The sequence below is a fragment of the Carcharhinus amblyrhynchos genome, chromosome 3 (assembly GCF_965287045.1).
Source record: "Carcharhinus amblyrhynchos chromosome 3, sCarAmb.v2.hapA, whole genome shotgun sequence".
NCBI classification, from domain to species: Eukaryota; Metazoa; Chordata; class Chondrichthyes; order Carcharhiniformes; family Carcharhinidae; genus Carcharhinus; species Carcharhinus amblyrhynchos.
In genome coordinates this window covers 74,451,752-74,477,459 of record NC_137326.1, presented here as the reverse complement: position 1 = coordinate 74,477,459, position 25,708 = coordinate 74,451,752, and the positions used below count along the sequence as shown (strand labels likewise).

The following is a 25,708-nucleotide window of genomic DNA, read 5'->3' as shown; positions in this document are numbered from 1 at the left end:
GATACGCTGCAGGAAAGGGTGCCCCATGGCATGGTACATTGGAGAGACCATGCACACTCTACGACAATGATGAATGAACACCCTTCGACAGTCATCAAGCAAGACCGTTCTCTCCCTGTTGGCGAACACTTCAGCTGTCACGGGCATTCGGCCTCTGATCTTCGGGTAAGCGTTCTCCAAGGCAGCCTTCATGACACATGACAACGCAGAGTCGCTGAGCAGAGACTGATAGCCAAGTTCTGCCTCAACCGGGATCTTGGGTTCATGTCACACTATTTGTAACCCCACAACTTCCCTGTGTTTTCAAAATCTCATTAACTGTCCTGCCTGGAGACAATACACATCTCTTTACCCTGTGCTTAATGCTCTCTCCACTCACATTGTCTGTACCGTTCAATGCCCCGTAAATGGGTTTGAATTTATGGGGCATTGGCATCAGTACTGGGGCAGATGGGACCTGTTCAGATGGGATGGTCTAGTCTGAATCGTGCTGGGACCAGAGTCCTGGTGAATCGTGTAACTAGGACTGTAGATAGGGGCTTTGAACTAATTAGGCGGGGGGAGGGTGCAGGGGTGGGGGAAATTACAAAATCTAAAGTAAAGGAGAGGGTACGTGTGCAAGTAAGTGTTGAGAATGTTCCACTAATAAAAGGAGTAGGGGGCATGAGAGAGGTTAGTAGCGTTTCTATAAATAAGGTCCAGATAAAGGCTGGTGTAAAGACACTTTACCTGAATGCACGAAGCATTCGGAACAGTGAATGAGCTGATGGCGCAAATCAGCACAAAAGGGTATGATCTAGTGGGCATTACAGAAACATGGTTGCAGGGTGACAGGGACTGGGAGCTGAATGTCCAGGGGTGTCAGGTGTTTAGGAAGGATAGACAGGTGGAAAAAGGGGGTGGGGTAGCTCTGTTAATTAAGGATAATATCAGGGCGGTAGTAAGGGAAGATACAGGCTCCAAAGAGCAAAACGTGGAATCGTTGTGGGTGGAGATAAGGAACAGTAAGGGGAGGAAGACGCTGGTGGGTGTGGTCTATAGGCCCCAAATAATAACTTTGAGGTGGGGCGGGCTATAAACAAGCAAATAATTGATGCGTGTGAAAACAGAATGGCGATAATTATGGGGGATTTTAATCTGCATATTGATTGGATGACCCAAGTCGGACGTGGTGGGTTTGAGGAAGAGTTCTCGAAATGCTGTCAGGGTAGTTTCCTTGAACAGTATGTAACGGAACCTACGAGGGAGCGAGCTACCTTAGATCTGGTGTTGTGTAACGAGGCAGGTAGAATTAGGGATCTTCTTGTGAGGGATCCTCTTGGGGTGCGTGATCATACTATGATTGAATTTCTGATGCAGATGGAGGATGAGAAAGTAGGGTCCCGAACCTGTGTCCTCTGTTTGAACAGAGGGGAGTATGATAGGATGAGAGCAGAATTGGCGAATGTAGATTAGGGGCGCAGATTAGTTGGTAGGATGGCTGAGGAACAGTGGAGGATTTTTAAGGAGATCTTTTTTGGTACTCAGCAGAAATATATTCCGATGGTAAAGAAGGACTGTAGGAGAAGGGATAACCAGCCGTGGTTATCGAAGGAAATAAAGGAGAGTGTTAAATTAAAGGCTGATGGGTTCAGAGCGGCTAAAAATAGTGGGCGATTAGAAGATTGGGAAAGATTTAAAAATCACAAAGAATGACTAAGAAGGTGGTAAAGAAAGGAAAGATAGAGTATGAAGCTAAACCAGCTCTAAATATAAAAAATGACAGTAAAAGTTTTTACAAATGTATAAAGAAGAGGCTGGCTAGAGTGAATGTTGGACTCTTCGAGGATGAGGGGGGGGATTTAGCGGTGGGCGATGAGGAAATGGCTGAGGCTTTAAATAAGTTTTTTGCCTCAGTCTTCACAGAGGAGGACACGAACAGTTTGCCGGATATTAAAGATAGAAGGATGGTAGGAGATGAGGGCCTAAATGCGATTACTATCACTAGAGAGGTAGTGCTTGATAGACTAATGGGACTGAAGGTGGACAAGTCCCCAGGACCGGATGGAATGCGTCCCAGGGTTCTGAAGGAAATGGCAGAGGTGATGGTGGATGCCTTAGTAATTATTTATCAAAATTCGCTGGACTCCACGGAAGTGTCGAAAGATTGGAAAATGGCTAATGTTACGCCATTGTTTAAAAAAGGTAGCAGACAAAAGGCAGGGAATTATAGGCCGGTTAGTTTAACGTCTGTAGTTGGAAAAATGCTAGAATCTGTCATCAAAAAAGAAATAGCGAGGCACCTAGAAAAGAATCAAGCAGACGCAGCACGGATTCGTTAAGGGAAAGTCGTTTTTGACGAATTTATTTGATTTCTATGAGGGTGTGACTGGTGAGGGAGACAGAGGGGAACCGGTGGATGTGGCGTTTTTAGATTTCCAAAAGGCGTTTGATAAGGTGCCTCACAAAAGGTTGCTACAGAAGGTTAGGGTGCACGGAGTTGGGGGTAAGGTGTTAGCATGGATAGAGGATTAGCTGTCTAATAGGAAGCAGAGAGTTGGTATCAATGGGTGCTATTCTGGTTGGCAGTTGGTGACTAGTGGAGTGCCGCAGGGATCGGTGCTGGGGCCTCAACTGTTTACCATTTATATAGATGATCTGGAGGAGGGGGCTGAGTGTAGGGTGACGAAATTTGCTGATGAGTGGAAAAGCAAATTGCGTGGAGGGTGTGGAAAGTCTGCAGAGAGTTCTGGATAGGCTGAATGAGTGGGCGAGGACCTGGCAGATGGAGTATAATGTTAGCAAATGTGACGTTATCCACTTTGGCAGAAATAATAGTAGGAGGGATTATTATTTAAAAGGCGAAAAGCGGCAACATGCTACAGTGCAGAGGGACCTGGGGGTCCTTGTGCATGAGTCACAAAAACCCAGTCTGCAGGTGATCAAGAAGGCGAATGGAATGTTGGCCTTTATAGCGAGAGGGTTAGAATATAAAAGCAGGGAGGTCTTGCTGCAACTGTACAGGATACTGGTGAGGTCGCAGCTGGAGTACTGTGTGCAGTTTTGGTCGCCGCACTTGCGGAAGGATATATTGGCCTTGGAGGGAGTGCAGAGGAGGTTCACTAGGCTGATACTAGAAATGAGGGGGTTGGCCTATGAAGAGAGACTAAATAGACTGGGTCTGTACTCATTGGAGTTTAGAAGGCTGAGGGGGGGATCTTATAGAGACATATAAGATAATGAAGAGGATGGATAGGGTAGAGGTAGAGATATTCTTCCTGCTTAGAAAGGATAGCAGGACTAGAGGACACAGTCTCAAGATAAGCGGGGGGTGCAGTTTAGATCAGAGTTCAGGAGGAACTTCTTCACTCAAAGGGTGGTGAATCTCTGGAATTCTCTGCCCGTTGAAGTGGTGGAGGCTACCTCGCTAAATATATTTAAGTCATGGTTAGATAGGTTTTTGATAGACAAGGGAATTAAGGGTTATGGGGAGAAAGCAGGAAAGTGTAACTGATCCACTTCAGATCAGCCATGATCTTATTGAATGGTGGGGCAGGCTCAAAGGGCTAGATGGCCTACTCCTGCTCCTATTTCTTATGTACCTTTAAGACTTGATTACCTTTGAAGACTTGCATTCCAACCATTATTTTGTAAATTGAGTTTGTGTCTTTATATGCCCTGTTTGTGAACAGAACTCCCACTTACCTGACGAAGGAGCAGCGCTTCGAAAGCTAGTGGCTTTTGCTATCAAATAAACCTGTTGGATTTTAACCTGGTGTTGTGAGATTTCTTACTGTGTTTATCCCAGTCCAGTGCTGGCATCTCCACATCACAAGTAATGACATTATAGTGTCCAGAGCCTAGTTTACTTTGCCTACTTCCACAGCAGAATGTACGAAGGTACGTATTTAGGGTCACACTGAGAAAATGTTTAGGAATTACTGTTTTAGAAAGAATGACAAGGCATTGGAGGTGATGCAGGGGTGACTTATTAGAATGGTACTCGGCTGAGCAACAAGAGCTTTGTGGAGCGGTTAGACAAGCTGAGATTCTTTTCAGCAGAAGTTAAGGGGAGATTTAAAAGAGGTCAAAGTTTTATGCATGGTTTTAATTGAGTAAATAAAGAGAAACTTTTCATGATTTAAAACAATGGGAGTAAACCAATCAACCCCTTGAACCTATTCCACAAGAAAGGGCAATAACTGAAGGACACAGATTTAAAGGAATTGGCAAGAGATGAGAATTACTTTACACCAAGTTATCATGATCTGAAAAATGGTGCCTAAAAGCGTGGTGGAAGCAGATTTGTTAATAACTTTCAGAAGGAATTTGGATAAATTACTGCACTGAGTAAACATTGCAGAACTATGGGCAAAGAACAGGAGGATAGGACTATTGACACTGATGCCATCGTCTCACGTAGAATGCCCATCCACCAGGTACACGGTACATACTCTTGCAACTCGGCCAACGTTGTCCACCTGATATGCTACAGGAAAGGATGTCCCATGGCATGGTACATTGGAGAGACCATGCAGATGCTACGACAATGATGAATGAACACCCTTCGACAGTCATCAAGCAAGACCGTTCTTTTCTGTTGGCGTCATACTCTATGATGTGGAGATGTCAGCGTTGGTCTAGCTTTTGAAGTGCTGCTCCTTACCTGATCAAGGAGCAGCATTCCAAAAGTGGCTGGCTTGTGCTACCAAATCAACCTGTTGGGCTTTAACCTGGTGTTGTGAGACTTCTTATTGTGTTTATGCTCTACACAGGTCTCCACCCACTCTGTCATCTCAGCCATTCAGCAGATCTTTCCATTTCCTTTTCTCTCACGTACTTGCCTACTTTCCTTTTCAAAGTATCTAAGTGACGTACCAAAATCACTCCCTGTGATAGTGAGTTTGAATTAAAATTAGCTGTACCAAAGAGCAGTCTTAACTGAATGGTCTCCTGTGCATAATTCTGTGATTTTTGAGACAGCGATCTTGTCAAGATGATGCCAAACTTTTTTCTGGGATAATGGTGGAGTTTACAGTTTACACATGAAGAATGGAGCATTATATAAAAGAGGTTAGAAAACTTACAGCCTGGACAGTTAAATGGAAAATCAGCTTTGATAGCTGAATCCGAGTTGATGCACTTCAGTAGGAAAAACAGAAGCACCACTACACCCGAGAAAATAAATAAATGACAAGGTAAAAGAGCAAAGAGTTCACGGCATTTAGGTGAATGAATTATTTAATTTGTAATAACATGGGTAAACAAATCAATAAAAATGCTGTCAAAGCACAGGGATTTATTTCTAAGGAGTATAGAAATCAAAAGTAATGAATTTATGTTAAATTCATACTGGACCTCCAATCAGGTTACATTTAGAGCATTATGAATAGTTCTGGACTCCTTACTATTGAAAAAGACAAAAGCACTGGTGAAAATGCAGAAAAGATTTGCAAATGTGGTTCCAGAGCTAAGAGATTCCAACTATTAGGGGAAACTGAACATTAGAAAACACGAAGAATTAGCCATCCGATTGCGGTTCTTAAGATTGAGTAGGTTGATCAGGGTAGATGTGGGAAGAATTTTTCCATTTGTGGGGGAATCCAAAAGTAGGGATTAACAATGCAAGGTAGTTATTAATAAATTCAATAGGAAAATGAGAATTATCTTTACTCAGTAATTTCAATTCAAACTCACTATCACAGGGAGTGATTTTGGTATGTCACTTAGACACTTTGAAAAGGAAAGTAGGCAAGTACGTGAGAGAAAAGGAAATGGAAGGATCTGCTGAGTGGCTGAGATCTCAGAGTGGGAGGAGACCATCAGGTAAGGAGCAACACTCCAAAAGCTATTGGCTTGTGCTACCAAATAAACCTGTTGGACTTTAACCTGGTATTGTGAGACTTTTTATTGTGTTTACCCCAGTCCAATGCCGACATCTCCACATCATAGAGTATAAACACCAGGCACAGACAGGTGAGGCTGAATGCCTGTTCCTAAATCATACATTTTACATAAGTGTATATAATGCTGAGGTGAGTACTAGTGCTTAGAGGTCCCCTAGTGACAATTCAGGATATACACCTTTTCATCAAAAATCTCCTTGGTTCGTATCTTTCTTTTCATAGCATATTGGCAACAACGATGCTCTTGACGTAGTGCCAACACCTAAATGAAGTAGCTCACATTTATATTGGATAATGGATAACCTGTAAACTTTTAATCAGTGAAATAGCATGTATGTCATTAAACATTTAGTACTGTGGTGAACACGTTGAGCTCTCTAAAAAGCTTTTCTGTGATCTAGGTGCCAGTGAAAGTGTTGGGAAGCACATATTAGAAGCATGTGGCAACAATCTGGAGATGGCTGTCACAATGTACTTGGATGGTGGTGGAATAGCAGAAGAGCCCAGTACCAGTACAGCAGGAACATCAGCAAGTAGACCATCTCCACAGTATGTTCTAGCTCAATTAATACGGTATAATATGTTTGGTTGAATTATTGTTCTTAATTTTGTTTTTTGTAGTGTTGTCATTGCAATTTGGCCAACTTTTGTACGAGAAAATCCCACAAAAGAAGATAACTGTTAATTGAACTGTTTTTGGTGGTTTTGGATGAAAGAAGGTTGTTGTCTAGGATATCAGAATTCCAGAGCTCTTAATAGTATCACTGGAACTTTATAAGCCCGCCTAAACTGGCAGATATAGGCCTCAGTTTTGGGCTTCTCTTGAAAGACTGCACCTCCAACATTGAAATATGACATTTAGCCCTGGCCAGGTGTTCATTAACGTCTAACTTTTGAAATATTCACTTATACATTTTAATGTGCTCTATTTAAATGTATTTTAATTTCCTTAATGTTAGCAGCTCAACATGAATTGTTTGAGGCACTAATAGGTAATAAACTGGTTGTTAAAGACGTTTGATTATCTGTCCTCTGGCAGATTTTTTTTCCAGTGGCACTTGGGTTCTTGAGTATTAAGTTGACATATACTTGAGCTGAGCTGAAAGAGACCAGAAGAGTGTGGTGTTTAACCACAGAGAATTCACACTGAAATGCTGTTGAGCAGAAATGTTTCCCCTGACATTTGTACTACTTCAATTAGAGGAGTTTACTCTTACAAGTCTTTGGTGTTAGTGGAAGTTGAGGTCAACACTATCATCATTTCTTTGGCAGAAAGACCAAGGCAGTATAGTGAAACCTTGTAATGTAGACAATCATTGATTCTCAACATGCTGTAGAGCAGTCCATTAAACTTGGTCAGAAAATTGAAGCAGAGTTTCTCTGGGCTTACAGCTTTGAAAGGATGAGACGTTTTTGGATAATGCTCTTCAGACTGTGGTTGTCCAAGAGACAATGCCATACAGTTTGGGACACAAGGTTAAAGTAAAAAGATAGAACTGGGTGACCATTAACAAGGATAACAAAAGGAGGCACTGCCATGTGAAATCCCTGAGTTACAGGAACTGGCTAACAAATAAGTAGCTTCTCGTATGGTAGATGTAGATGTGAAGCTATACTATGGGCTAAATTTTGCATGTTGTCCCACACATGCCTAAAACTGGGAGTGGTGATGTGTGGTCACAACCCTGGCATCAACACACCAGTTTCCCATAATATGGAAGTTAAATGGGTGCTGAAATTGGTATTCTACTTAGCAATTTCTGCAAATTGACCTGAATAATGTGTTGTCCATGTCATAATGCGATGAGTGCATGGGAAAAGTGTTCGATAGGAATTAGATTTTCACTGTGAAGATATGCAAAGGTAGGTTAAAAGACTACAAGCTTACCAGAACAGGTCAGAGATTTGGATGTTATGGTTTTTTTTCTTTTAATTTAGAACTCCATTAGGCCATTTTCTGAGGAGAGAGGGACAGCCAGAAGTATTGCAGGCACAATTGTGTACTGCAGCATTTGTGAAACTCAGTGTACCTAATGGAGGTGGTCCATTCTGTGGGAAACTCCTCCTTCAGGGGGGGGGGGGGGGGGGTGCGCGCACGCGCGCCAAGCACAATTGTGACTTATAGTCCAATCAGCCAGCTTACCTAATGCTGGGCAGGGACCTGTGGAGTGTAGGCAACAGTAGTTGCCAGGCAGACTTGAGGAGAAGATATTATTCAGCCAGAAGTACCTCATGGCCAAGGCGCATGGATAAACTGCCTTTTAGGCTAGCTTTCTTTGAAAGTTGAAATGACAGTAAGGCTGAATCCCAATACTCCGGCCATCTAGGAAAATGGTAATAGCAATCTGTGACATGCTGGCTGCTATCACTGAGTCTAGTTGTGTAGGTGGGCCCCCGATGTCTGTTGTACTGAAGGTTAGGGCCCTGAACTTTTTTGCCATGTGCTTCTTCCAGGAGTCATCTGGAGAACTGTGTGGGATCTCTGTGGGATGTACATCACTGCAAAAAGGTGATAACAGATGTTGTTTTCAGGCATGCCCATGAATTTATTTGACCTATTAATAACAGCTAGTCAGGCTGAAAAAGCCAGGACCTTTGACAGCATTGCTGGTTTTCCAAAAGGTGCAGGACATGAAAGACTACACGCATGTGGCCACTAAAATGCCTTCTGGACAATTAGGGAAATGGATAGGAAGTGAATATCTTCCACGATAAGATTTCCACACTTCTCAGAGGAGGTAGTGGTAGTTCCAGGAGTTTGACCCTGCGACAATGAAGGAAGCCAAGATGGTGACTGGCATGCGGGTGATATTCCCATGTGTTTGCTGCCCAAGTCCTTCAAAATGGTAGTAGTTGTAGGTTTGGAAGGTGCTGTCAAAGCACTGTTGGTGAGTTTCTGCACCGCATCTTGTGTGCAGAGGTGGTGACGTAGTGATACTGCCAGTGGACTAGTAATGCCCATGGTAATGATTCTCCAAGGCGGCCTTCACGACACACGACAGCGCAGAGTCGCTGAGCAGAGACTGATAGCCAAGTTCCGCACACATGACAGTCTCAACAGGGATCTTGGGTTCATGTCGCACTATCTGTAACCCCCGTGACTTGCCTGGGTTTGCAAAACCTCACTTACTGTACTGTCTGGAGACAATACACATCTCTTTAACCTGTGATCAGTGCTCCTTCCACACACATTGTCAACCACTTTAGGACTTGAACAGCAGGTTAGGTGTAAAGATTCGCATTCTAAACAGTAATCTCTAAACTGTCTGTGCTTTATATGCTCTGTCTGAGGCCAGAACTCTCCATTCACCTGAAGAAGAGGGAATCCCCTCGAAAGCTAGTGAGTTTACTATCAAATAAATCGGTTGGACTAAAACCTGGTGTTGTCAGACTTTTTACAATGATCTGGGGACCAGGATTCGAATCCCATTATGATAGATAGTGAAATTTGGATTCAATAAAATTCTGGAATTAAAACCATTGTTCATTTTGCTTAAAAAAAAATTTGGTCCTTGAGAGAAGGAAATCTGTCTCCAGATCCACCACCTGACCTAGCACTCAGTCTAAGGGCAATTAAGGATGGCCAATAAATGCTGACCCAGTCAGTGATGCCCACATCCTTTGAACAAATGGAATTAAAAAAAGATAGCGCACCTTGCTGCCACTGTGTGTCATCTGTGTAGGGAATGAATGTTCGTGGAAGGGGTATCAGTCAGGTGGGCTGCTTTGTCCTGGTGGTGTCAAGCTTCCTGATTGTTGCTGGCGAGTTGTGTAGGTGGGCACCTAATGTCTGTTGCCTTGAACATCATGGCAGCCCTGAACTTTTTTGCCACTGGCTTCTTCCAGGAGTCAGCTGGAGACCTGTGTGGTCCATTCTGTGGGAAGCTCTTCCTTCAGTTGGGGAGGGGGAAATCTGTCGGATGCACAACACTGCATCAAGGTGGCAACAGTTGTTCTTTTCAGGCACACCTGTGAATGTGTTTAACTTAGTGATGGCAACGCTGGTCAGGTTGAAAAAGCCAGAGCCTTTGACAGCATTGCCGATTTTCCAGGCAAGTGGAGAGTATTCCATTACACTTCTGACTTCTGCCTTGTAAATGGTGGACAGGCTTAGGGGAGTCTGGAGATAAGTTACTTACTGCAGGATTCCCAGCCTCTGACTGTTCTTGTAGCCATGGTATTTATATGGTTAGTCTAGTTCTATTTCTGGTGAATATTCTGGATATTGATTTTTGGGGAATTTGGTGATGGTAATGCCTTTGAATGTGAAGGGGCAATGGTTAGATTCTCTTTTGTCGTAAACGCTCATTGCCGGGCACTTGGATGGTGTGAATGTTACTTGCTGCTTGTCAGCCCAAGCCTGGATATTGTCCAGGCCTTGCTGCATTTGGACATGGGCTGCTTTAGTATCTGAGGAGTCACAAATGGTGCTGAACATTGTGCAATTATCAGTGAATATTCCCACTTCTGACCTTATGATGAAAGAAAGAATGTTGGGCCCAGGATGCTACCCTAAGGAACTCCTGTAGTGAAGTCCTGGAAATGAGATGTTTCACCACCAGCAACCAGAATAATTTTCCTTCATTCTTAGTATGACTCCAACTCCTGGAGCATTTCCCTCTGGCTTTCCATTGATTCCACTTTTGCTAGGGTTTCCTGATGCCAGACTCAATCAAATACTGCCTTGATATCAAGGGCAGTGACTTGCCTTAAGACCTTAGGATGAACTCCATCAAGATCAGGGGACTTGTTGGCTTTTAGTTCTAATAAATTTCTCAGCACTCTTTCCCCAGTGATTGTGATTGCTTTATGTTCTTCCTTCCCTTTTTATTTCCCGATCCACAATTATTTCTGGGATATTTCTGTAGCCTCTACAATGGTGGCTTCCAATTGATGTGCCATGAAGGCTGCCCAAGTAAGACGCAAAATCGAAAACAATTTCAAAAATCAATGTAAATAAATTAAAACTAGCCTTCATCTTCGCTCCGTGGTTAACATCTCCAAGTTTCAAGGAACCTCAGGCCTCTTGTGCTGGCCATAGAATTGCTTGCACGGTTAGGATTTTTTACCTTAGTCTGATCTGTGCACACACATGAAATTTTGGCTTTGCATGGAGTGCATATGGTGGCATAGTGGTTAGCACTGCTGCCTCACAGTGTCAGGAACCTGGGTTTGATTCCTGGCTTGGGTCACTGTCGGTACGGAGTCTGCACGTTCTCCTCATGTCTGCATAGATTTCCTCTGGGTGCTCTGGCTTCCTCCCACATTAGTGCTGGCTAGGTGTATTGGCTATGCTAAATTTTCACTGTGTATCTGAACAGGCACTGGAGTGTAGCAACTCGGGGATTTTCACTAACTTTATTGCAGTGTTAACGTAAGACTACTTGTGACATTAATAAGTAAACTTTAAATTTTAAACATAATGATCTAATAAATGATTTGGTTTGCTAAGCTTGCATAACTTTTGATATATTTAGCCATCTAAATGAGCTGAATGTCAAACTGCAGGGGAAAAATTAGACCATTCTGACTGCCACTGGTAAACTTTAAGGCTTCAGATTAAAACTGGATCTTAGGAAGGAAAAATTGATAAATGGGTTGATTTGAAATGTTCAAGCTTGCATCCCTAAATCTTGTGGCAAAACCATACTCAATCTCATCTTCACACATCTTAAAACACTAAAGAGACGTTTGAATGTTACTTCCCCCTCCATGAGTATAAAAGACTTTGACTATGTGCATGATCCATTTAGTTCACTTTCTTTTTGAATCATCAAAAGCACGTCATTAAAAGAACAAGAGAAATTCGCCAAGCTCAGTATGGATTGTTCATTGAAACTCTGGATGCATTTTGGCTACTTGAGACAAGAATATCCATCTATTCCAGACTGGTATAGCAGTAGCTTAAATTTTCCCATTATCTATCTGTGCGAATTGACATTCTCAACACTGGTTTATGTGGGGGAAAAAAAACAAACAGATGAGCACCTGTCAGTGGAGTTGCCCTGACATCAGTTCCTCCCTGGATCGAGAGATTTTGCTCATAGAGGCAGACCCAGGTATTATGTTAACTTTTTTGGTAAGATGGTGCTCACAGTATTGCATCGTTTATGAACACTGACTTAGAAAAATGGAAAACAGTTAAAATCTTTAACGGGGAGTGCTTTTAAATTCTATATATTTTCAATAAGGGATGTTGTATTTGATATGCAGCTGGTAATGAGGCTAATCAATGGTGGCTTGATGTGTCTTTAGGAGATTTTAAAGATAAAAGGCTTTTGCTAGAGGACAGTCCAGTTGGAGAAAATAAATATATCTCAATTTTTAAAAATATAAAACTGTGCCATGACACACAAGGTTGGGCGCCACTGCTCTACAGTGATGACTGATATAAAATGTCTGTTCAACTGATCCACCATTTCTTTATTTTCCAGTAATAATTTAACCGATACTCTGTCCAGAGGACCACTGCTCACTACTTTTCTTCCTTTTTAGTTACCTATCAAAACTTTTATTATCTATTTATATATTTTTAACTAGCTTCCTCTTGTACTCTAATTTCTCCTCCTTTATTAATCTCTCAGCTATTCTTTGCTGCTGTTATGTTCTGTCCAATCTTTTGATCTGTCATTTTGCTAATTAATTCACCGTGGATTGTGCATTCTTCCCTTAGAACCTTTCTTTTTCAATGTATCTTTTATGAGTATTCCAAAATATCTGAAATATCTGCCATTGTATCTCTGTTGGCCTATCCTTTAACCTAATTTCCCAGTTCACTGTGTTCATGCCTTCACAATTGCCCCCAAAGCACTAGTCTTGGGTTCACTTCTGCCTCCCTCAAACTTAATGTGAAAAGACAGCTGTTGTATTATCTGTGCTTGCTCTGGAAGGTGCCATAGGAAGGGCTTGGAGTGCTGGAGGTGATGGGAGCGTAAACATGGGTGTCATGGAATAAATGGTCCCTTGAAATGCAGAAAAAGGTGGGGAAAATGTGTGCTTGTGACAGCACGCTGGAGGTGAAGATGATGATGGAAGATGACCATTGAACGTAGAGGCTGATGGAATAAAAATGAGAGGAGGCGCAACTTTCTCTTTGCTTGGGAAGAAAGGGGAAGGAATTAGAGTAGAGGTGGGGGTTGTAGAGCAGGCAGAGCTGAGGTCTGTATCAACCAGGATAGAAGGGAATCTTCGGTTGAGGGAAAATAACCTATCAGAAGCACTATTATCGACGGTAAAATCATCAGGAGACCAAGAAGCCAGAAGTATGGAAGAGAGTCCTTGGCAGAAATGATATAGGAGAAGTATAGTGAAAGTAGCAGGCATTTTGTTGTCATTTAAACCTGATAAATCCCCCACCCCACCTGTATTAAGCCATTTAGCAAAGGAGACAGAAGTCAATCTTCATTCATTTTTTAGATTTCTTCACAAGTGTGCAGTTCTTTCTTGAGGCTTTTACCTGCTTGGTTGATGTTCTGCAATTCAAAAGCTGAAAAAATGTTTTTTATTAAGAACTTCTATCTCATTGAGAAGGCTTCAAGCCAATTAAGATCCAATAACTTGCTCTGAAAACTCTGCTCACATTTTGACAGCTGTGACAAATTCCACCTCAGCAGCCCAGATAACCTACAACAATCTAAGTAAAGTGACCAACAACATTCTTCAAAAAATGTCAGTTCGCCCTATCCCCCAGTGTTAATGGATCCTTTGGAAAATTCCAGGATGTGGATCTGCATTTTTGTTAAAAACTAATCAGTTCTTTCTTGGTCGTACTCTTGTGTACCAAACTTCGTTGAAATGCGTCCGCCAGTTGTTGAAATGCGATGTTTACTAATAGTCGAGCAAAGACATTAATTTAGAAATTGACTCCAGAATCACCCCTCAAGGGGACGCTTTAACATGAAACAAAAATAAAAACAGAAAATTATCAAACTGGAACAATATCTCAGGGGAAGATAGTGTCTCTTTATACTTTTGAATCGAAGTCATTATAGGCTACCCAACAGCCATTTTATACGCAGCAAGCTCCCAGCACAGAATATAACTAGATGGCCTGTTTTTAATCATAGAATCCTGCTCTGCAGAAAGAGGCCCTTTGGCCCATCAAGTCTGCATTGACCACGATCCCACCCAGGCCCTACCCCCATATCCCTACATATTTTACTCGCTCATCCCTCTAATCTACACATCTCGGGACACTAAGGGGAAATTTTAGCATGGCCAATCAACCTAACCCACACATTTTTGGACTGTGGGAGGAAACTGGAGCAAACCCACGCAGACACGAGAATGTGCAAACTCCACACAAACAATGACCCGAGCCAGGAATCGAACCCAGGTCCCTGGAGCTGTAAAACAGCAGTGCTAACCACTGTGCTACCGTGCCACCCTGGCATGGTAGCACAGTGATGTTGATGTTATGATGTTGACTGAGAGGTGACTGTTAGCCAGTGCGCTGGGGAGAACTCCTCTTCTTCACAATAGCATTGTGGGTTCTCTTGCATCCATATAAGATTGCAGAATGGCTTTTTGTTTGATTTCTTATCAGAAGGCAGTGCTTCCTCAGCGTGTCAGCCCCAATTTTTGTGCTCAAGTATCTTGAGTGGAATTCAAACTTGTAACCTATTGATTCAGAGGCAAGAGTGCTACTAGTTGAGCTACAGCTGATACTGGCATAGTGTCTCTTCATTCTCTTTTCAAACCAATAAAGAAGCATAATCTAATGAACTAATTGAAAGCCTCTTCAAGGGGAAAGTGTCTCTTTACATACACAAGTAATTATCCAATTAATGCCTCCATTTGTATATACTTAACCTTAATTAATTCACTTAATATTCTATTAGCCTTGACATTAATTTTTGTACTTCTAAATATTAATGGTCTGTGTACATGGAGCCCTAGTCTCTTTGCATATCAGTGCAGCATTTCACCATTTAAAAAGGATAGATCTGAATACTTTCTCGATCCAAAGTGCATCAACACACATTGGAATCCATTTTCAGGCCTTGTTTTAATCTTTCATCATGTCATTTAGCCTTGCCTCCCAACCCTTTAAACATCCCAGTCTGTACTAGTATAAGTCCTATCATCCCACCTCAGCTTATCTGAAGAAAATCATTAGTTTGTTGGTAAGTGGAATAGTATAAACTGCATGAAACTTCTTAAAATGTTGAGCAGACTGACAAAGGCAGAGCACCAGCAGTTTAAAACATGTTGCTCAATCACATTTGGGTTTCATGGTATTGCACTTAACATACCCTCTGACTTGACTTGAGACAACACAAGCCAGTTGATAAGATAACAGACAAGCACCAGCAAGCATTTGTGCCCGTTTTAGATGTGCCTATCTGTTTTGAGTCCAGTCCCTTTGAATCCTGTCCTTTCCATATGTTGAAAAATTTCTTGTAGTTTATCAATAGAGGAACATGACTTTGAAGATAAAAAATTTGCACAAACTTCAATCCTGTGAAGCTCAAACTTTAGTTTGCTCATTTTGACAGGATAACCTGTAAATCCTTGTAAAACCTTGTGCTTGAGCAGTGGGAGAAGCACATACTGAGTGAGATATAGCCAGTGTGGGTATTGGGAATTTGGAGAGGTGCTTTTTGCGCTTTTTCCCCTTTACTTTCAAGCTTTTTAAATATTTAGAAAGTGGTCTTGCCCTGCTCGAGAAGCAGAGGCTACAAGTAAGAGAGCTGTTTAGTAAGTAGTGGGCAAGGTTGGGTAAGTATTTGCTACTTTTATCACTTATAGTTCATAGGCCTTTTTGTGGTTTATAGTTTGTAAGGGCAATATTTTGTTGTAACGAATACCAGGGAAGAAGGGACCTGGAGTAATTATTGGATTTTCAGCATCTTCCAAAAGTTTGATTTAAAGGGTTAAGTCATGGTGTGCTCATTATTCTCCATGTGGAAAGCTGGGGACATTTTCAGTGCCTGGGGCGAGCATTTGTGCAGAAAGTTTCTCGAACGGTAGCTCTTTGAAGCCCAGATTTTGGAGCTGGAACAGCGGCTAGGGACACTGGAACATCTGCGAGGTGGAGAGTATGGTGGACAGCATGTGCAGAGAGGTGATCTCACCACAGACTCCACAGGCAGGAAGGGAATTGGTAACCGCCAGGCAGAGCAAGAGGACTAGGCAGGCAGTGCAGAAACCTCCTGCAAAACAATATACTAATAGATGCTAATGAAGGAAATCGTCTTGCAGGGGAAAGCAGCAACAGCCAAATTTGTTGCACCACAGTTGATTGCTGCTTAGGGGGACGAGTAAAAAGTATGGGAATGCAATAGTTATAGGGGATTTGATTGTAGGGGAATAGATAAGCTTCTCTAGAATAGAGTAGAATTCCTACAGTGCAGAGAGCCCTTTTCTGCCCCTCAAGCCTGCACCGACAACAATCCCACTCAGGCTCTATCCCCATAGCTCCACCTATTTACCCTACTTTCCCCCCGACCTTAAAGGACAATTTAGCATGGCCAATTCACCTAAACTGCGCATCTTTGGAGTGTGGGTGGAAAGTCACACAGTCACGGGGAGAAAATGAATTTCTGCAGCCACGTATGGGACTCCAGGATCCAAAAAGGAAAAAGCATTGAAGTTGCATTGCTGGTTAAAAAGGAAATTAATGCAACAGAGAGAAAAGATATTCGCCCGATGATTTGGAATCTGTATGAGTAGACTTGAGAAACACTAAGAGGCAAAATAGCTTTTCTCTGAGTCTGTGACAGAGCATCTTACCCAAGCCCACCCCACGCCTTATCCATGTAATTCCGTGCATTTACCTTACTAACTACCCTAATCTATACATCTTAGGACATGAAGGGGTAACTTAGCCTGGCAATCCGCCTAGCCTGTGTATCTTGGGATTGCCGGAAAAAATCTGAGTACCCGGAGGAAACCTATGGAGACATGAGGTGTAAGTGTAGACTCCATGTCGGCAGTCACCCAAGGCTGAAATTGAACCCTTGTCCATGGCACTGAGGCAGCAGTGATAACTACTTTACTACTGTGCCGTCCCATGGGATGTTTTGCTACAAGGCCTTGGTGTGCAAAACCTGGAATATTATGTGCGGTTTTGGTCTCCTTATCTGAAGAAGGATCTTCTTGCTGAAGAAAGAATGCAGAGAAGGTTTACCGAACTGATTCCTGGGATGGCAGTTCTGATGTATAAAGAGAGATTGAGTAATTTTGGATTATATTCGCTGGAGGTCAGAAGAATGAGGGCAGATCTCATAGAAACCTATAAAGTTATAACAGGACCTGGCAGGCTGGTTGCCAGAAGGATGTTTCAGATAGTGGGGGGGTACGTAGAACCAGGGGTCATAGTCTAAGGATAGGGGAAACCTTTCAGACCTGAGATAAGGAGAAATTTCTTCGCCCAAAGAGGGGTAAGCCTTTGGAATTTGCTACCACAGAAAGCAGTTGAGCCCAAAACATTGTTTTCAAGAAGGAATTAGATATAGCTTTTGGGGTGAAGGGGATGAAAGGATATGGAGGCCAGGTATATTGAAGCTGTTGAGTTAGGTGATTAGCAATGATCGTAATGAATAGCAGAGCAGACTTGAAGGGCTGAATGGGCAGAAAGATAGCAGATAACTGTTAGTGCAGAGAGGCATGAACATATGCATTTTGAAAGAACTTAATTCTTTTAAGATATCTCAAAAATGTTTTAAAGCCGAAGAAGTACTTTGGCAGTGTATGCACTTGTTTGTAAATTCGCAGGCAAGTAAAATGGTGCAATTTAAAAATGGTGCAGAAACAGAAGTAGGTTCACATATACATCTTCAAAGGTGCCAGGGCAAGTTCATAAAGTTGTGTTTTTTTTAAACAAACACAGGATCCATGGCTTTATAAATAGTCATGATGTGGAGATGGTTGCGTTGGACTGGGGAAAACACAGTAAGAAGTCTCACAACTCCAGGTTAAAGTCCAACAGGTTTATTTGATAGTAAACGCCACTAGCTTTTGGAACACGCTGTTCCTTCATCAGGTGAGTGGAGAGTTCTGATCAGAAACAGGGCATATAAAGGCACACATGGTTTACAGAATACTGATTAGAATGTAAGTCTTTACAGCTAATCTGCTATTTAAGTCTTTAAGTTGCAGACAGTGTGAGTGGAGATAGCATTAAGCATAGGTTAAAGAGATGTGTATTGTCTCCAGACAGGACAGTGAGTGAAATGTTGCAAGTTCAGGCAAGTCATGGGGGTTACAGATAGTGTGACATGAACTCAGGATCCCGGTTGAGGCCGTCCCTGTGTGCGGAACTTGGCTATCAGTTTCTGCTCAGTGACTCTGCGCTGTTGTGTGTCGTGGAGGCTGCTTTGGAGAACGTTTATCTGAAGATCAGAGGCTGAATGTCTGTGTCCGCTGAAGTGTTCGCCAATAGGAAGGGAACAGTCTTGCCTGGTGATTGTCGAGCGGTGTTCATTCATCCGTTGTTGTAGCGTCTGCATGGTCTTCCCAATGTCCTGTGCTTTGCGACATCCTTTCCTGCAGTGTATTAGATAGGCAGTGTTGGCCGAGTTGCAAGAGTATGTGCCGTATACCTGATGGATGGTGTTCTCACATGAGATTTGCTCCTCTAACCCATTATCTAGTTGTTGTGCACATGGGTCATTTTAAGCCGACTGTACATTCAGTCGACTTCTTCAGTGTTAGTAAAGCCAAACTAAGGAAGTGGAATCAGCATGTCATCTTCTGACACACTGAGGTGGTGGAAATGTCCACTAGCTGCTTAGGCCCAAAGGTATCTCATCCCACGTACTCCCCACATTGGAGATTTCTACTGCCTCTTGAAGATACACAAGGCCAATATGCCCGGCCGTATTCTCACACCAGGCAATGGGACTCTGTGTGAGGACCTCTCTGGCTACATCGAGGGCATCCTGAAACCCATTGTACAGAGAACCCCCAGCTTCTGTCACGACACTACGGATTTCTGACAGAAACTCAGCACACATGGAGCAGTCGAACCAGGAGCGCTTCTCGTCACAATGGACATCTCGGCACTCTGCACCAGCATCCTCCACGACTACAGCATTGCTGCAACTGCCTCAGTACTCTACACTAACAACTACCAATCTCCAGATGCAATTCTACAACTCATCCGTTTCATCCTGGACCACAAAGTCTTCATCTTCAACAATCAGTCCTTCATCCAGACACATGGAACAGCCACGGGGACCAAATTTGCACCTCAATGTGCTAACATCTTCATGCACAGGTTCGAACAAGACTTCTTCGCTGCGCAGGACCTTCAATTGATGCTATACATGAGATACATCAATGCCATTTTCTTCCTTTGGACTCATGATGAACAATCACTGAAACAACTATATGATGACATCAAGAAGGTCTGTCCCACCATCAGACTTCACCATGGATTTCTCTCCAGAACCGGTTGTACTCTTGGACACACATTTCCATCAAGGACAGTCACCTCAGCACTTCATTGTACTGCAAGCCCACAGACACCTCATGATTCTTCACTTCTCCAGATTCCATCCTAAACACGTTAGAGAAGCCATCCCCTGCAGACAAGCCCTCCTTGTATACAGGATCTGCTCAGGTAAGGAGGATCGCTACAGATGCTGAAAGATGCCTTCATAAGAACAGGATATGGTACTCAACTCATCGAGCGACAGTTCCGATGCACCACAGCGAAAAACCACACCGATTTCCTCAAAAGACAAACATGGGACACGGTGAACAGAGTACCCTTCATTGTCCAATACATCCCCAGAGCGGAGAAGCTGCAACATCTTCTCCGGAGCCTTCAACATGTCATCAATGAAGACAAACATTTTGTCAAGGCCACCTCCACTACTTGCCTCCAAACAACCACACAACCTCAAACAGACCATTGTCCATAGCAAACTACCCAGTCTTCAGGAGAACAGCGACCATGATACCACACAACCTTGCCACAGCAACCTCTGCAAGACATGCATAATCATTGACACAGGTGCCATCATCTCACGTGTGAATACCATCGACCAGGTATAAGGTACGTACTCTTGCGGCTCGGCCAATGTTGTCCACCTGATGCGCTGCAGGAAGGTAGTCCTGAGGCATGGTACATTGGGGAGACTGTGTGCAGATGCTACGACGACAAATGAATGAACACCGCTCAACAATCACCAGACAAGACTGTTCCCTTCCTGTTGGCGAACACTTCAGACATAATTCTTAGCTGCTAAACTATCCCTGTGAATTCTAGTTTAAGCAATATTTCTCTTACAGCCTTAAAATCCTCCTTCAAAATCTGTTAGCAAAACACAGGCTTACTTACTTGTACTCGAGTTGCTGGCTGAGCTCTCAGACACTTTCTGTCAGAGACAGACAGAAAAAAATGTCTTGCTTCTTTAAGAACCAGCCAGTAACTGCTTGTTTTAAAATGAAAGAGAAACTGTCTTTTCCCCCATAAACTTACCTCATCCCATTAAGCACATGACTCTATCCTTGTCAATCAACCTAATAAAACTATACTCTGAAACCTCAGGAGGAACCTAAGTAAACACAGATGCATTAACTCAGCTTAAAACAAACATCCCAGGTACTTATTTATCCTTTTCTCTCAGCTAGCAAATTAAAAAAATATTGTAGACAAATCAGCATTCTTCAAAATGGATCTGAATTCTAAACATACCACTTGCAAAAATCATGATAAGCATATATCCCTTAAAGGCACACAATCATCACATTGTGTAGACAGTCAAATTGCACATAGCAAGATTCCAGCAGTGATCTAAATACCTAAATTTGTTTTTGATGGAGAAATAAATGATAACTAGAATCTCAAAAGAGACTCTTGTTCTTCAAATAACATCATGGGACTTTTTTATGTTCATTTGAAGAGGCACACAGTGCCTTGATTTGACTTCTAATCAGGACCTCCAATATTGCAGCACCCCTTTGGTACGGCACTGAAGTGTCAATGGACGTACATTGTGCTCAAGTCCTGGAATAAAATTGAACTTTGCCCTTCTGATTGGGGCAAGCATGCAGCCAATTGAGCCTAGCTGGTGTACTGGTGAAGACGAACAGAGGACGCTGGAAAAACGCAGCAGGTCCGTCCGCACCTATCAGGGCAGAAACAGAGTTAACGCTACATGTTCATTGGGCCATGCATAATCTGCTGTATCCCACTGGAATATTTACAGTCCCATACAAATTCTGAGACAGATTGATCATAAGGCCATCCATGAGCTAAACAATTCTGCCAGCTGGACTTTTGGTGATTTCCCATAAAGTTAGTAGCGAAAGTAGCTTCAAGTAGTTTGTCACCTTTAGTGTGTGTGTGGAGCATTTGGCAAGTTGAAGCAGCCTATAAAAGAATATCCACAGCATGGCTGGTGAAGATTTGCGTTGAAAGATTTAAGCAAGTAGAAAACTCCCTTTGCTTTGGATCTGCCCCATTTTGCATAAGTGGTGTAAGATGTCATGGCAGCAAGAAGCAGCTGCATATGCATGGTGAAGAATTCAGAAAAACGTGGCTTCAATTTCTGACATGGATCTTCACCAAAGATAAAGTCGCCATAGTCCCAGATGACCATCGTTTGCTCTCCCCTTAGAGAGAGAGAGAACTAACCGGTGGTGATTTTAACCTGAGGATCATCACACCTCAAGTAGGGGGTAAGTTGAGAAGGTGGAGCCTTCATGAATAATCTCAGTATGCAAATTGAATCCGCACTGTTTGCATTGCTCTGCATCATAAACCAGCTGAGCTAACTGACTCCCTGGTGATTAAGGAAAGGCCCTAAAGACTAGTCAATTGAAAATGGGCAAGGTGAATGTTGAGCCTATGGATGGTCAGAATTAACTGATACTACCCATGGAACCTGTTTGTACTCATACTGTGTCTCTTGTACTCTTGTAACATGGCTAGCTCTGCCCAACATCATTCTGTGCTGCTTCTAATTATCTGAGCTTGACATCAATTTACATAAGCTCTGATTCCTCTTGTTCTGGTTTGGGCTGGAAGGACCTCCATAGTCTTGGTTTAGATTTATTTCCGCTATTTGACTTTTATTCTTAAAATTCCATTATTGTAATGTAAAAAGACAGCAAACAACTCACATTTGTTTGGGAAACGTAGATAATTTCCACACTTGAGATGCAGGTTTCATACATAACCAACTTACTATAAATCACAGTACTTAGTTCATTTTGTCTGGTTTCTATGGAACAAATTTGTTCTTCTTTGACACTGCATAACGTGTGCTTGCAAACATCATTCTGAGGAATGCCCATGGTAGTCTTTAGAAAGATTTAGAATAAAAATCTAAGTACAATGATGCAAGCTATTGCTTTTATTTGGGCTTGTGAACCACATCTATTCTTGCAGTATATGTCTTTATCAGGAAAGTTGATGTCTGTCACCTGAATTAAAGTGACTTACTTAATGTTTATGCTTTAGAAAATGCTTTGTACCCAAAGATTTCTCAGTGCATCTCATAATTTAGTAACTTCTAGGAGTCAACATGATCTCTGAAATACAAGAACATCTGTAAAATAAATCTCATTAACTCAGACTCCCCTGCCTTGGAATCAACTATTCTGCAAGCATGAGCTGGCAGTGGTGCTGATACCTCTGATTATGGCTTGGGATGGGCAACTTTTGTTTTTTGGTTGTGAGATTTCTGCCTCATGGCAAGGATTGACTGGACTAGTTGCCTTTTGCTCAATGATGCCTAGCCTGCTTTGTCTTGCCTTATAATTGCTTTCAGTTCTTGGATTACAGAATGTAGACATGTGGACTAATTTAAGAATGTTTTCCGTGAGTGCAGTAAATATAAAATGCCAGTCTACAGCACGTACTAGGTTAACATATACGAACAGGTATTTGTCAGAGTGTGCAGGGCCAACAAGGGAAATTGACTAATGTAAAAACAAAATGCTGCAAATACTCAGCAGCTCCGGCAGCATCTGGGAAACAGAGTTAATATTTCAAATCAATGACCTTTTATCAGAAAAGTTAGAGATGTCACATATTTGAGCAAGGGTATGTGGGGAAAGTGGGAAAAAGAACAAAAGGGAAGTTCTGTGATAAAGTGGAAGGAAGAAGAGATTAACTGGCAAAAGGTTTCATGGTGCAAGGCCAAAGGAAGTGGTAATGGAATAAATAAATAAACAAAAAATATCTAGAGGAGATGTGAATGGCAGGATCCAGTCCGGGAAACTTGCCTCACTTTTGAAAGAGGGACCAGGATAAAGAACATTGGATATTGGCCAAACTGAGAACTTCTGCTTGATGGTAAATAAGTTGGCTGCAGCTGGAGAACCACCTAGAGCTTTAAGGATGTGAGAGCCCTTGAGTATAATTGGTGCTAGTGATTTTTTTAAAAAAGTGGACAAATAGAAATGGCCTATGTAATGAGAAGAGTTAGTTAGAGACAGCCTTGGAATCGTAGAATGATAACTGCACAGGAAGAGACCTCTTAGTTAATTAAGAACTGCGCTGGTTCTTAATTAATCCCAGTTCCTCACTCTTAAACCTTTGTTCTGTATATTTTTCTCTTCAAATATTTATCCAATCCCTGTTTGAATGTAACTGTTGAATCAGCTTCTGCTTCTCTTCCTGGCAATGCGTTCCAAATCATCACAACTTGTTCTGTTGAAAAAAAAATCTCATCTGGCTACTGGTTCTTCTGTCAACCTTTAAATCTGGTGACTTAACTGCCACTGGAGGCACTTTGTCAACTCTTTTGGAAATGTTCATCATTTTGAACAAATCCGTCAGTCTCCTCTTACCTCTTCTGCTTTAAGGAGAATTACCCCAGCTTTCCCTATCTCTTTGCATAACTGAATACTGCCACCATTGGTGCTTTTTTAGTAAATGTTTTCTGCACCCCCTCGAGGCTTTGATATCTTCCTAAAGTTGGTGCTCAGAATTGAACAAAATACTTCAGCAAAGGCCTAAGCCGTGTTTCCTGAATTACTTCCTCACTTTTGCACTCTGTGCCTCAATTAGTAATCCGACATGCTTTTTAATAGCCTTCTCAATTAGTCCTGCCATCTTCAAAGATTTGTAATACATACACCCCCCGAAATGTCTCTGATCCTACATGACCTTTAAAGTTGTACCATTTGTTATTTCCTTCCATCATTTCTCTGTCAAAATCTACCATATCATATTTCTTTGTGTTACATTTCAGTTGTCATGTGTTCATTGCATTTAACCAATTTGTTATTCCAAAGTCTTCTAAATATTTTTACATTTGATTGTGCCTTGTCCTTTTCCATGGACAGACCCATATGCTGTCCTAATCACAGTGACCAAACTTCACAAAGAAAATTAAGAGACAGCTTGCCACAGAAGCCTGTACTAATGGGGGCCAGCAGAGGCTGCTGGAGCTCCAGGAACAGACAAGAATTGCAAAATTGCTCATTAGTGTCCAAAGGTGCATATATTAGGGGGATTAGCGAGGTAATTATGTGGGATTATGGGGATAGGGCAAGGGGGTGGGCCTGGGTAAAATGCTGTGTTGGAGAGTCGGCGCAGACTAGATGGGCTAAATGCCTGCACTATAGGGATTCTATAAAATGGGGTAGGAATAAGTGCTACATATGGGAGAAATGTCAGGGTCCAAGTTACTGGACAAATAGCATCCCGGTATCATGCAGTCTGAGACGTACACTGCACTGGAATGCAAAAAAATACTGTAAAATAAAGAATAGTTGGTCACTCTAATCCCACTGCAAAATGCTGAACTTGCCCACTGTGTTTTCCAGAATGAGTTTCAATGCTGATTTCCTCAACAAAACAAAACATGTTGGAAATGCAACAGGTCTGTCAACAGAAGGGTCACATCTCAAATGTTCTGTCTTTCTCTCTCCACAGATATTGCCAGACTTGATGAGCATTTCCTGCATTTTTGGTTTTTATTTTAGACTTGTTGGTGACTAGTGGAGTGCCTCAGGGGTCGGTGCTGGGGCCTCAGCTATATTTATATAGATGATCTGGAGGAGGGAACCGAGTGTATGGTGTCGAAATTTGCTGATGACACCAAGATTGGTGGAAAGGCAAATTGTGCGGAGGGTGTGGAGAGTCTGCAGAAGGATCTAGATAGGCTGGGCGAATGGGCCAGGAACTGGCAAATGGAATTTCATGTTGGCAAGTGCAAGGTGGTACACTTTGGTAGGAATAATGGTAGGAAGGATTATTACTTACGTGGAGAAAAACTGCAGCAGGCGACGGTGCAGAGGGACCTCGGGGTCCTTGTGCATGAGTCGCAAAAACCCAGCTTGCAGGTGCAGCAGGTGGTCAGGAAGGCTAATGGGATGCTGGCCTTCATAGCGAGGGGGATTGAATATAAAAGTAGGGAGGTTTTGCTGCGGCTATATAGGGCATTGGTGAGGCCGCAGCTGAAGTACTGTGTGCAGTTTTGGGCGCCGTACTTACGCAAGGATATTTTGGCCTTGGAGGGAGTGCAGAGGAGGTTTACTAGGCTGATGCCGAAGTTGAGGGGGTTGAGCTATGAGGAGAGGCTGAATAAACTAGGCTTGTACTCGTTAGAGTTTAGAAGAATGAGGGGAGATCTCATTGAGACGTATAAGATGATGAATGGGATGGATAGGATAGAGTTGGAGAGACTCTTCCCGCTCAGAAAGGACAGTAGGACTAGGGGGCACAGCCTCAAGATAAAGGGGGGGCGGTTTAGAACGGAGTTGAGGAAGAACTTCTTCACTCAAAGGGTGGTGAATCTCTAGAATTCTCTGCCCTTTGAAGTGGTGGAGGCTACCTCGCTAAATATTTTTAAGAAGCGGGTTGATGGGTTTTTGATAAGAGAGGGGATTAAGGGTTATGGGGAGAGGGCGGAAAT

General features: G+C 42.5%; 1 protein-coding gene across 3 annotated transcripts in view; it reads left to right on the top strand.

The window, feature by feature from the left end:
* ubxn7 (UBX domain protein 7) overlaps positions 1-25,708 on the top strand; it is an 81,294-nt gene that overhangs the window by 5,788 nt on the left and 49,798 nt on the right. For 2 of the 3 annotated variants that reach the window (XR_013886307.1, XM_080185298.1), the window contains exon 2: positions 6,287-6,458. Coding sequence is in view for 2 of the 3 variants with exons in the window: in XM_080185298.1 (XP_080041424.1) it covers positions 6,287-6,458 (172 nt within the window). In the remaining variant the exon portion in view is untranslated. The remainder of the gene's footprint in view (positions 1-6,286; positions 6,459-25,708) is intronic. The other variant, XM_080185300.1, reaches the window with a different exon arrangement.